The sequence below is a fragment of the Oncorhynchus mykiss genome, chromosome 15 (assembly GCF_057628025.1).
Source record: "Oncorhynchus mykiss isolate SJ-2025 chromosome 15, ASM5762802v1, whole genome shotgun sequence".
NCBI classification, from domain to species: domain Eukaryota; kingdom Metazoa; phylum Chordata; class Actinopteri; order Salmoniformes; family Salmonidae; genus Oncorhynchus; species Oncorhynchus mykiss.
The window spans coordinates 51,611,843-51,624,339 of record NC_143036.1 but is presented as its reverse complement, the minus strand read 5'-3'; the positions used below and the strand labels follow the sequence as shown (position 1 = coordinate 51,624,339).

The 12,497-nt window shown below is 44.1% G+C and overlaps 2 protein-coding genes across 2 annotated transcripts in view; both read left to right on the top strand.

Annotated features, from left to right (window-relative positions):
- Nucleotides 1-12,497, top strand: part of LOC118938921 (uncharacterized) — a 52,098-nt gene that overhangs the window by 37,633 nt on the left and 1,968 nt on the right. Inside the window, exon 2 of the mRNA XM_090199029.1 lies at nucleotides 11,506-12,366. Within this exon, the coding sequence (XP_090055155.1) occupies nucleotides 11,506-12,366 (861 nt within the window). The remainder of the gene's footprint in view (nucleotides 1-11,505; nucleotides 12,367-12,497) is intronic.
- Nucleotides 3,419-5,932, top strand: LOC118938808 (uncharacterized). Its single transcript, XM_090200272.1, has 8 exons — nucleotides 3,419-3,544; nucleotides 3,749-3,867; nucleotides 4,000-4,045; nucleotides 4,177-4,274; nucleotides 4,421-4,902; nucleotides 5,071-5,228; nucleotides 5,423-5,579; nucleotides 5,701-5,932. Exons 1-8 carry the CDS (start codon nucleotides 3,419-3,421, stop codon nucleotides 5,868-5,870), a joined length of 1,356 nt encoding a protein of 451 aa, XP_090056398.1. The 3' UTR covers nucleotides 5,871-5,932.

Here is a 12,497-nt window from a genome sequence, read left to right as displayed (position 1 = left end):
ATAGACATTCACAAATGAATACATACCATACACAACATATCATACTAAATGCGGTGTCTCTGATATACATACAGAATAATACGAAATGCTCTGAGACCAGGTTGCACTAGCACCTCCCCCGGCTGGTAAGAAGACAACCTCTGAGTTACATTCAATGATACATTATTGACACACACTAATGAAATGGACATGGAAAGGTAGTGGTTCAGTAACGGACAGAAAACAGGGGTGATGAATATACACAATAACTGATAGAACAAGTAGAGCAACAACACTGTTAACAAAGGAAGGATTGTATAAGTGGCATAGCTACCTGCAGAGTATTACACAACAAAGTAAACACAGAGAAGTAACTTACAATCGGCAATAGAAGTAACTATAAAGAACAACAAGCAAGAATGATACACATTTCACACACACTTTGTGCACGCACACTATACCACGAGTCCAGTTGATGGGCAGAGATAGAGAGGTTGATCTCTGTCTCTGCTTGAGGGAGACTGGGAGGAGAGGCAGGAGTTGGGGATCTGGGACACAAGCTGACTGCCTGTGATTTGCTGACCCCCTGGCGACCATGACTCCTAGCAACTAATCAGTGGACAGGCGTGAAGGGACAGTTTACGACACCGCTGGCCTGCTTAGCAACAAACAGATTTTTCCTGCAATCTAGAGCCGTAATCATTATGCTTAATTGATTTTTCTGACATGTCTGGTAAGTATGCAGGCCATTTCAGCTTTCAGGATTTCTGTACAGATCCTTGCAGGCTGTGGATTATCATGCTGAAACATGAGGTGATGGCGGCGGATGAGTGGCATGACAATTGTCCTCAGGGTCTCGTCACAGTATCTCTGTGCATTCAAATTGTCATTGATAAAATGCAATTGTGTTCCCTGTCCATGGCTTATGCCAGCCCATACCATAACCCAACTGCCACCATGGGGAATTCTATTCACAAAGTTGACATCAGCAAATCGCTTGTCCACACGTTGCCTTACATGCGGTCTGCAGTTGTTAGGCCAGTTGGACGTACTGCCAAATTCTCTAAAGCCGCCTCGGCTTATGGTAGAGAAATTAACATGAAATTATCTGGCAACAGTCATTTGCATTCTACCTCAAAACTTGAAACATCTGTGGCATTGTGTTGTGTGACAAAACTGCACATTTTAGAGAGGCCTTTAATTGTCCCCCAGCACAAGGTGCACCTATATAATGATCATGCTGTTTAAACAAATCAAAAATATATTTTATATTTGATATTCTTCAAAGTAGCCACCCTTTGCCTTGGTGACAGCTTTGCAGAGTCTTGGCATTCTCTCAACCAGCTTCATGAGGTAGTCACCTGGAATGAATTTCAATGTACAGGTGTGCTTTGTTAAAAGTTAATTTGTGGAATTTCTTTCCTTCTTAATGCATTTGTGTTGTGACAAGGTAGGGGTGGTATACAGAAGATAGCCCTATTTGGTAAAAGACCAAGTCCATATTTTGGCAAGAACAACTCAAATAAGCAACGAGAAACGGCCGTCCATCATTACTTTAACCTTTGTTTGGTTACTACATGATTACATATGTGTTATTTCATAGTTTCGATGTCTTCACTATTATTGTACAATGTTAAAAATAGTAAAAATAAAGAAAAACCCTTGAAAGAGTAGATGTGTCCAAACATTTGACTGGTTATGTATATATTGTATATTGCAAATATGGTACAATCCAAGTGTGCAACGCTCTTGGAGACTTACCCAGAAAGACTCAAAGCTTTAATTGCTGCCAAAGGTGATTCTAACATGTATTGTGAAAACATGTAAATTAGATATTTCTGTATTTCATTTTCAGTACATTTGCAAAAATGTCAAACATGTTTTCAATTTGTCATTATGGTGTATTGTGTGTAGCTGGAAAGGATAAACAATTATAATTTCATCCATTTTGAATTCAGGCTGTAAGAAAACAAAATGTGGAATAAGTTAAGCGGTATGAACACTTTCTGAAGGCACTGTATATCTACAAGGAAATGATAAATGAGTGACTCTTTGAAAGGGGGTCATATAAACATTGTCTTATTTTTTTCTTCTTCACAGCTATCATGCTATATTGGGCATTGTTTCTCAGACCAAATCTCCATTCTGGCTTAAACAAAGCAATCTGATCATGCTCCAGTCAAATTCACGCTATAGGGAATACCACAAAAGTTTGGCTGGTCATACATTTGCAAATAGCCGAGATTGGATATTTCAGCACCATGGACAGCAGGGAAATCGGAATAGCGAGATCTGCCATTCAGCACGACATGGCAGTAGACAGCGGCCATCTCATGTGAAGTTGGCACTGGGAAAATCCCATCTAATGGGAAACGAGGCTTAGGAGGCAAAAAGACTGAAGGAGAAAACTCCCACAGGAACCTTATGCTAAACTGTTCTGCCACATTCATTTAAAATGTTACATATTTCGATCTGCAAATAATATAAACTGACTTTTCAAACTACACTGTACAGCTTTAGTGTGTCTGTGCATCATAGGTACAACTGCACGAAACTCCCCTCTCAAATATCTGTTTGTGAGAAACAAAATGAAAAACAACTGTTAGACTATTACAATGCGGACTGTCATGCATTTTTATATTAGCAACAAGACAACGAAGTGATGGTCTATACCCGACATGGAGACATTTATAGTATACTTCCCCCACCCAGCAAAAGTTCCCACGCTGAGCGATATTGTTAACTACACCATTATGCATATAATTCAAGTCATACGTTTATTGTCATTCATACTTTTATTTTTAACCGATTAGCTTTGCAAAAGTGTACCTTATGTCAATTCAGAGCTCGGAAATATTGGAATAACGTGCTTAAGAGGACTCTGACACTTTAGGCGCACAACAAGAATACACAACAACCCTATTTTCAATTGACAATCATTGCTTTAAATATATATGGTTAATAGATTTGTATAGGCATATATAAACAATTAATTTCACTTGTAAACCAAGGTTGGATTAGTAGGTCTAAGCAACATGCAGCTGGATACTCCCGTCATGAATCGAAACAGGTTCCAATCCTCATATATACACATTATGACAAAATAAAGAGCTTAATCTTCACGACATGAAGACATAGAAGCATACCCATTTATAAAGGTTCTACACATTCCATTTCTCCATAGCAATAGAATGTAAACATTCTATTTCGTGCCAAACACTGCCTACAACTCAATTCTAAGAGGCAGCATATTGGACGACTCCACAGTAATTGATCATTCGTGACTTTAACTTATTCCTGTTATCTCTAGAGCATCTCGTATATCTATAGCGCTGCGTTTCTGCCCCATCTTACCATGGATAGGGTTTTGTGCATTCCGGAGTTCACTTATGGTCCCACAAAGGTAATCTTTGGAGATATTCATTTTAGCATACTGTAAATGCCTGTGCACAATGTGCATAACAAAGCATCATTATTGTCATTCTCTTCAAAGCAATTCTGCAGAAGCAGCCTTTATTTCCAGACTCTGCAGGCCTGCTGGGAGGAAACATATTACAATAAACAGGTAAGATTCATCCCCCCTAAAAAACATAAACAACAGAAAGAGAGTTGTATTTCAAGACAGTTTAGAGAAGATGGTCATAAGAGTTCTTAATAACACTCGCAAATTGTGATGCATGAACAGTTGTGAAATGTTGTGAGAGGCCCTTCAGAATGCACATGATATGGTATTTCGTGGCACTGTCTCACACCTTACCTCATCTTGCAGAAGAAGCTCATGGTCCACTATCTGCTGCTCCAGAGTCAAGGCCAGGTCCCGCACCATGTCACCACGGAGCACATGAGCGGCTGGCTGGTGTCTCAGGGCAAAAAATCCCTTAGGGAGAGGTGAGTACCACGTCATCACTCACCTTCACTGCCATTCCCTGCCACCAGCAGCACTCCAAGAGGTGTGGGTAAAATAAACAACAGATAAATCAGAAGCCAGGAAAGTTGAATTGCTGTGTGTTTTATTTGAAGGGTGTGGAAGGAAACCCTGGAGGAGGGGAATGACCTCGCTCGGCTGGTAAGACAATGAGAGTTAGACACATACTACAAGTCAGTGAGCTCTTTACTAGCCTTTCAACAACTAGTTAGTACAGCAGAATCGATATGTTGTGAAATTTCACTAATCGAACTTCCTGTTTCCTACGGCAGACCTGGGAAGTCAACACTTGCCTAAAAATGATAGACATAGAGCACGAGGCTGTCTGCAAGCTCCGCCGCTCCTTGCACCCCACCTCGCCAGCGGACATGTGAGTTCCATGTACTGCCCTGCATATGACTTGATCCATTGATCCATCTACACATCTGTAACTATGCAGAAACAGACTAAGACAGTGTTCTCTGTGAGCACATTGCACATCGTTTAGCTTTGTCTTCTCCTTTTTGTTGATTTCAGCGACCCTAAGGTCCACAGCCTCGTGGAAAGAGCTGTAAGGAGCATTATGGGCGGAATGTCCAATGAGCCCCGTAGCAACCTGCTCAGCCCATCCCAGGTGGTTGTGGAGGTGGTGCCCAGGCTCCTCCTGGCCCTGTGGCTTCAGCCAAAGGAAGGCCATTCAGGGCACCCAATCCTAATAAGCGGGATGGCCGTGGGCATGGTGGCGGCCGTAGTGGAGGAGCTCTCCAGCATGTTAAAGGCCCCTTCTCCTCAAATCCCTTTCTCCCGCGCTGCGGCTTTTGAATCTGTCTGGTCAATCCTCGGGAGAATCAGTCAGTCCTTCTCCACGGATGACCTCCAGAGCCCATTTTATGTGAGATCTGTCTGTGCCTTTGTGGCTGAGGAGGTACAGAGCTGCTTCCAGCCCCCAGCAGCCACCTTACCAGTCCTCCCTGTCGTCGCTGCGGCCGTCTCCACTGCACCTCCAGACATCCTAGCAGGTGAGTAGCAATGATAGAGAGCACTCTGACAGATGCCTGTTGTTATGACATCTCGGTGACATGTAGTAGTAGAGCTCATCAGGATTGTTGTTGTCACTCCTAACACAGAGGCAGACCTGGCTTCTTCCCACATGGAGGTTGTGGACATCACCGCTAACATAGAGGCAGACCCGGCTTCTTCCCACCTGGAGGTCGTGGACATCACCATTAACACAGATGCAGACTCGGCGTCTTCCCACCTTGAGATTGTGGACATCACCTGTAGCATAGAGGCAGACCCGGCTTCTTCCCACCTGGAGGTTGTGGACATCACCCATAACACACAGGCAGACCCGGCCTGTTCCCACCGGAAGTTGCGGACATCGGCCCTAAAACAGAGGCAGACAGAGCTTGTTCCAAATTGGAGGTTGTGGGAATCCCCCCTAATTCACACCTGGAGGTTCAGGACATCACCCCTAAGACACAGCAAGATCCGGCTTCTTCCCACCTTGAGGTTGCGAACATCACCCGTAACAAAGAGGCAGATCCGGCTTCTTTCCACCTAAATGTTGTGGACATCACCCCTAATAGAGAGGCAGAGCCCATCTCTTCCCTCTTGGAGGTTGTGGATGTCACACCTGAAGAAAGGACTCTCAAGATGGCCGTCTTCACCACTCTGCCAACTGACATCCAAGCAGGTGAGTAACACTGACAGGTGCCGTTTGTCATGACATCTTAGTAGAACCTTTCAACTGGCCAGTGTTTAGAACCTACGGTTTGCATTTGTTTACATTTTGTCCCTCTTTTCTCCCTTTCCAGAGGATGTTGCTGTGGTCATCCCAGATGTCACCCCACACGTCACCAAGGATGTGACACTGGATGTTCCATGCAGAGCTGCATGCAAAGGGAAAGTCCGCCAATTTTTTTTCAGGCTTTGGAGGGCAGTGTGCTGCTGTGCCTGCCACAAGGAAGAGGAGGAACAATATTAGTTATTCATCAGACCTTCAGAAATGGGATTGAACCATAGACCATTAAATTATTCGCATTATAATAATTGGAATCAATTCTGCTTTTCCTGTTTACTACTTAATTTCAGAACATTTCTATGAACTTTCACTCTGCAAGTGTGGAGTAGGTTGTGTAAATAATTTGGAAACATCCCAATTTTAATGCTTTTAATAATTTACTTACTACATGTAAACAAAACAAAAAAAGTAGTATTTGACAACAACAAAAAACGGAGGGAGCTCAACCAACGTTGAGTTGAGGTGCAACCAAAACCTTTAATCATCATAGAAAAAGCGCAACTCTTGTGCACTACAAAAAATGCATTGTTTTATTCAAGCAAGGTTAAAAGATGAACATTTTGGCCTAGTCTATGACGATATGCAAGTTGTGTTTGCCCAGGAAAAGGGTGACCCAGACTCACCCTGGTTCTTGAGGGTTGCAGACAGTGAAAAGATATCATTAAGTAAATGGGACTTTTCAAATCTTGAATAAAAATCTTTAATGAACATGAATTTAAATACAACTGACTTGAGGATCAGAGCAGGCTGTTTGACTGGCTAGCCCTGAAAGCCCTCTGCCTCTAACTCTGTGTGGTTCATCTCAGCCAAGAGGTTGTGTGGGTTGTCTTTCTCTCTGTGGGTGTGAATCACTATGACCTCTCCCTTGGCCTGCCTGTTGGCCTGATCAGAAGGCTTGTCATCTCTTTCCTTGCTCACATGAGCAGGAGGAATGGCATCTGGGGTAACCTCCTCCTCTCCCTACTGTCTGTGTTCGACTGAGGTCACTCGTTCTCTCTCCCTGGGTGTTGGATAATTCCTCCTCCACTGTGTCTTTGTGAGCTTGAAGGGAGTTATCCTGTTCTGGCTACCTCTTTAGGGGTGTGTACCTTAAATCTCTTTCGGTTTGTTGGGAGGTTCAGTTGTTTTGGGGAGAGTCTGAAGTTCGATCTCTAGCAATGAGTGTGGGGGCTGTCCTGTGGGGGTGTCCCCCTCCCTTTTCAACCCTCACAGTAGTTCGTTCGTTAGCTAGTTAACATTTCACACAGATTGCCAGGGTCCAGTAAGCAACTACGTTAACAATATAACTTGAGCAACGGCAAGAAGTCGTATACCAGTTAATACTATAGCGAGCTGGTTCGTTTCCTAACGTTAGCTTATCCGATGTAACGTTCATGCTAGCTAGCCAGCCGGCTGACTTCATTATCCAGCTAATTTTCACACCATAACACAATTAGTTGATCAGCTAAGTTGGATAATGTTGCTCAACATTTCTCTGGCTAGCTAAAGCAGAGAATTCGATCCAGCTAGCAAGATACAATGCTAACAATTATTGTTCTACCACACTTGCTCCCTCATCTCAAGCTTTCCAAAAAGGCCATTGTTTTTCGGTTACAGGTCATGAAGTACGCTTCAACACCCTCTCACCCCAGTCTCCGTGGTCAGGCAGCCATCTCATGTGAAGTTGGCACTGGGAAAATCCCATGTGATGAGAAACGAGGCCGAGGCTGCAAAAGGACTGAAGGAAAAGACTCCCACAGGAATTCTATGCTAAACTGTTCTGCCACATTCAATTCAAATGTTACATCTTTTGATGTGTAAATAATAGGGAATACATCTGCAAATAATTTAAACTGATTTATCAAACTACACTGTACAGCTTTAGTGTGTGTGCAGCATAGGTACAACTGTAGGCAATTACGTTCTCAAATGTCTGTTACAAATCCCTTCGGCCCTGCAGTCTAGGGGGGTGGAAACCAGACCCGTAACATATCTCATGCACATTATAACAGTGAGAACTAATAACCACAGACAAATTAAATCAACCGCCAAACACTATTGGTTTATTTGTAAACACACGGTAAAGGGGGGGTGGGAAAAGGGGCTGAGCTGGACCCAAGGAAAGAAACAAATATCCAAAAACACCCCTAAACTAGACTAGCCTGCTTCAATACAACTACCTAACCAATAAAATACAGCGGATGGTCCACCCAGTTATAACTAGGGTATTTAGACAAAGTATTCCTACGTGTAATGTAGGCCAATGGGCGACTTGTCTTGGTACCCCCTTTTCCCACCATCAAACTAACAGTCAAACACCATTACAGAACAATACTCATAGGATAACGGACACAGTGACATGTAGTTGCAAAAACAAACGGCAGCTCTCTGCATACAAAGAGAGAGAGACCTGGTGGAAAACAACAGAATGGGGTTTTAAACCAAGGGAAAGGGGATGTGATTGGGTAATGGAAACAGGAGGTGTGTCTTCAGATTGATGACTGATTGGCGGCACCTGTGAATTTTTATTTTTTTGATTTCACCTTTATTTAACCAGGTAGGCTAGTTGAGAACAAGTTCTCATTTACAACTGCGACCTGGCCAAGATAAAGTATAGCAGTGTGAATAGACAACACAGAGTTACACATGGAGTAAACAATTAACAAGTCAATAACACAGTAGAAATAAAAGAGAGTCTATATACATTGTGTGCAAAAGGCATGAGGTAGGCGAATAATTACAATTTTGCAGATTAAGACTGGAGTGATAAATGATCAGATGGTCATGTACAGGTAGAGATACTGGTGTGCAAAAGAGCAGAAAAGTAAATAAATATAAACAGTATGGGGATGAGGTAGGTAAAATTGGGTGGGCTATTTACCGATAGACTATGTACAGCTGCAGCGATCGGTTAGCTGCTCAGATAGCAGATGTTTGAAGTTGGTGAGGGAGATAAAAGTCTCCAACTTCAGCGATTTTTGCAATTCGTTCCAGTCACAGGCAGCAGAGAACTGGAACGAAAGGCGGCCAAATGAGGTGTTGGCTTTAGGGATGATCAGTGAGATACACCTGCTGGAGCGCGTGCTACGGGTGGGTGTTGCCATCGTGACCAGTGAACTGAGATAAGGCGGAGCTTTACCTAGCATGGACTTGTAGATGACCTGGAGCCAGTGGGTCTGGCGAATAGAGCATACAGGTCGCAGTGGTGGGTGGTATAAGGTGCTTTAGTAACAAAACGGATGGCACTGTGATAAACTGCATCCAGTTTGCTGAGTAAAGTATTGGAAGCTATTTTGTAGATGACATTGAATAGGTTCGAAGGAAAGAAAATACACACGCAGAGGATACACACAGGATACCTGTATCCGTAATAGTCTGTTTAATGTGAGAAACAAAATGAAAAGCAACTGTTAGACTATTACAATGCGGACTGTCATGCATTTTTATATTACCAACAAGACAACGAAGTGATGGTCTTTACGCGACATGGAGACATAACAGAGACTTCCCCCACACCAAGAGTTCCCACGCTGAGCGATATTGTTTACTACACTATTATGGATACAATCCAAGACATACGTTTATTGGCATTCAAACTCTTATTTTTAACCGATTAGCTTTGCAAAAGTGTACCTTATGTCAATTCATAGCTCAGAAATATTGGAATAACGTGCTTAAGAGGACTCTGACACTCTAGTCGCACAACAAGATAACACAACAACCACATTTTTAACTGACAACCATTGCTTTAAATAGACATGGTTTATAGATTTGTATAGGCATATATAAACAATTAATTTCACTTGTAAACCAAGGTTTAATTAGTAGGTCTAAGCAACATGCAGCTGGATATTCGCGTCATGAATCGAAACAGGTTCCAATCCTCATATATACACATTATGACAAAATAAAGAGCTTAATCCTCACGACATGAAGACATAGAAGCATACCCATTTATAAAGGTTCTACACATTCCATTTCTCCATAGCATTTCTCCATAGCAATAGAATGTAAACATTCTATTTTGTGCCAAACATTGCCTACAACTCAATTCTAAGTGCAGCATATTGGACGACTCCACAGTAATTGATCATTCGGGACTTTAACTTATTCCTGTTATCTCTAGAGCATCTCGTATATCTATAGCGCTGCGTTTCTACCCCATTTTACCATGGATAGGGTTTGGTGCATTCCGGAGTTCACTTATGGTCCCACAAAGGTAATCTTTGGAGATATTCATTTTAGCATACTGTAAATACCTGTGCACACTGTGTATAACAAAGCATCATTATTGTCATTCTCTTCAAAGCAATTCTGCAGAAGCAGCCTTTATTTCCAGACTCTGCAGGCCTGCTGGGAGGAAACATATTACAATAAACAGGTAAGATTCATCCCAAAAAACATAAACAACAGAAAGAGAGTTGTATTTCAAGACAGTTTAGAGAAGATGGTCATAAGAGTTCTTAATAACACTTGCAAATTGTGATGCATGAACAGTTGTGAAATGTTGTGAGAGGCCCTTCAGAATGCACATGATATGGTATTTCGTGGCACTGTCTCACACCTTACCTCATCTTGCAGAAGAAGATCATGGTCCACTATCTGCTGCTCCAGAGTCAAGGCCAGGTGCCGCACCATGTCACCACGGAGCACATGAGCGGCTGGCTGGTGTCTCAGGGCAAAAAATCCCTTAGGGAGAGGTGAGTACCACGTCATCACTCACCTTCACTGCCATTCCCTGCCACCAGCAGCACTCCAAGAGGTGTGGGTAAAATAAACAACAGAAAAATCGGAAGCCAGGAAAGTTGAATTGCTCTGTGTTTTATTTTAAGGGTGTGGAAGGAAACCCTGGAGGAGGGGAATGACCTCGCTCGGCTGGTAAGACAATGAGAGTTAGACACATATTACAAGTCAGTGAGCTCTTTACTAGCCTTTCAACAACTAGTTAGTACAGCAGAATAGATATGTTGTGAAATTTCACTAATCGGACTTCCTGTTTCCTACGGCAGACCTGGGAAGTCAACACTTGCCTAAAAATGATAGACATAGAGCACGAGGCTGTCTGCAAGCTCCGCCGCTCCTTGCACTCTACCTCGCCAGCTGACATGTGAGTTCCATGTACTGCCCTGCATATGACTTGATCCATTTATCTACACATCTGTAACTATGCAGGAACAGACTAAGACAGTGTTCTCTGTGAGCACATTGCGCATCGTTTAGCTTTGTCTTCTCCTTTTTGTTGATTTCAGCGACCCTAAGGTCCACAGCATTGTGGAAAGAGCTGTAAGGAGCATTATGGGCGAGCTGTCCAATGAGCCCCGTAGCAACCTGCTCAGCCCATCCCAGGTGGTTGTGGAGGTGGTGCCCAGGCTCCTCCTGGCCCTGTGGCTTCAGCCAAAGGAAGGCAATTCAGGGCACCCAATCCTAATAAGCGGGATGGCCCTGGGCATGGTGGCGGCCGTAGTGGAAAAGCTCTCCAGCATGTTAAAGGCCCCTTCCCCTCAAATCCCTTTCTCTCGCGCTGCGGCTTTTGAATCTGTGTGGTCAATCCTCGGGAGAATCAGTCAGTCCTTCTCCACGGATGACCTCCAGAGCCCATTTTATGTGAGATCTGTCTGTGCCTTCGTGGCTGACGAGGTACAGAGCTGCTTCCAGCCCCCTGCAGCCACCTTACCAGTCCTCCCTGTCGTCGCTGCGGCCGTCTCCACCGCACCTCCAGACATCCTAGCAGGTGAGTAGCAATGATAGAGAGCCCTCTGACAGATGCCTGTTGTGATGACATCTCGGTGACTTGTAGTAGTAGAGCTCATCAGGATTGCTGTTGTCACTCCTAACACAGAGACAGACCCGGCTTCTTCCTACATGGAGGTTGAGAATATCAACACTAACACAGAGGCAGACCAGGCTTCTTCCCACCTGGAGGTTGCGGACATCACCGCTAACACAGAGGCAGACCCGGCTTCTTCCTACATGGAGGTTGTGATTATCAACGCTAACACAGAGGCAGACCAGGCGTCTTCCCACCTGGAGGTTGTGGACATCACCGCTAACATAGAGGCAGACCAGGCGTCTTCCCACCTAGAGGTTGTGGACATCACCGCTAACATAGAGGCAGACCAGGCGTCTTCCCACTTGGAGGTTGTGGACATCACCTCTAGCATAGAGGCAGACCAGGCGTCTTCCCACCTGGAGGTTGTGGACATCACCGCTAACATAGAGGTAGACTCTGCTTCTTCCCATCTTGAGGTTGTGGACATCACCCATAACACACAGGCAGACACGGCATCTTCCAACCTGGAGGTTGTGGACATAACACGTAAGACAGAGGCAGACCCGGCCTGTTCCCACTTGGAGGTTGTGGAAATCACTCCTAAGACAGAGGCAGACCCGGCCTGTTCCCACCTGGAAGTTGCGGACATCACCCCTAAGACACAGCAAGATCCAGCTTCTTCCCACCTTGAGGTTGTGAACATCACCCGTAACAAAGAGGCAGATCCGGCTTCTTTCCACCTGAATGTTGTGGAAATCACCCTTAACAGAGAGGCAGATCCGGCTTCTTTCCACCTAAATGTTGTGGACATCACCCCTAATAGGGAGGCAGAGCCCATCTCTTCCCTCTTGGAGGTTGTGGATGTCACACCTGAAGAAAGGACTCTCAAGATGGCCGTCTTAGCCACTCTGCCAACTGACATCCAAGCAGGTGAGTAACACTGACAGGTGACGTTTGTCATGACATCTTAGTAGAACCTTTCAACTGGCCAGTGTTTAGAACCTACGGTTTGCATTTGTTTACATTCTGTCCCTCTTTTCTCCCTTTCCAGAGGATGTTGC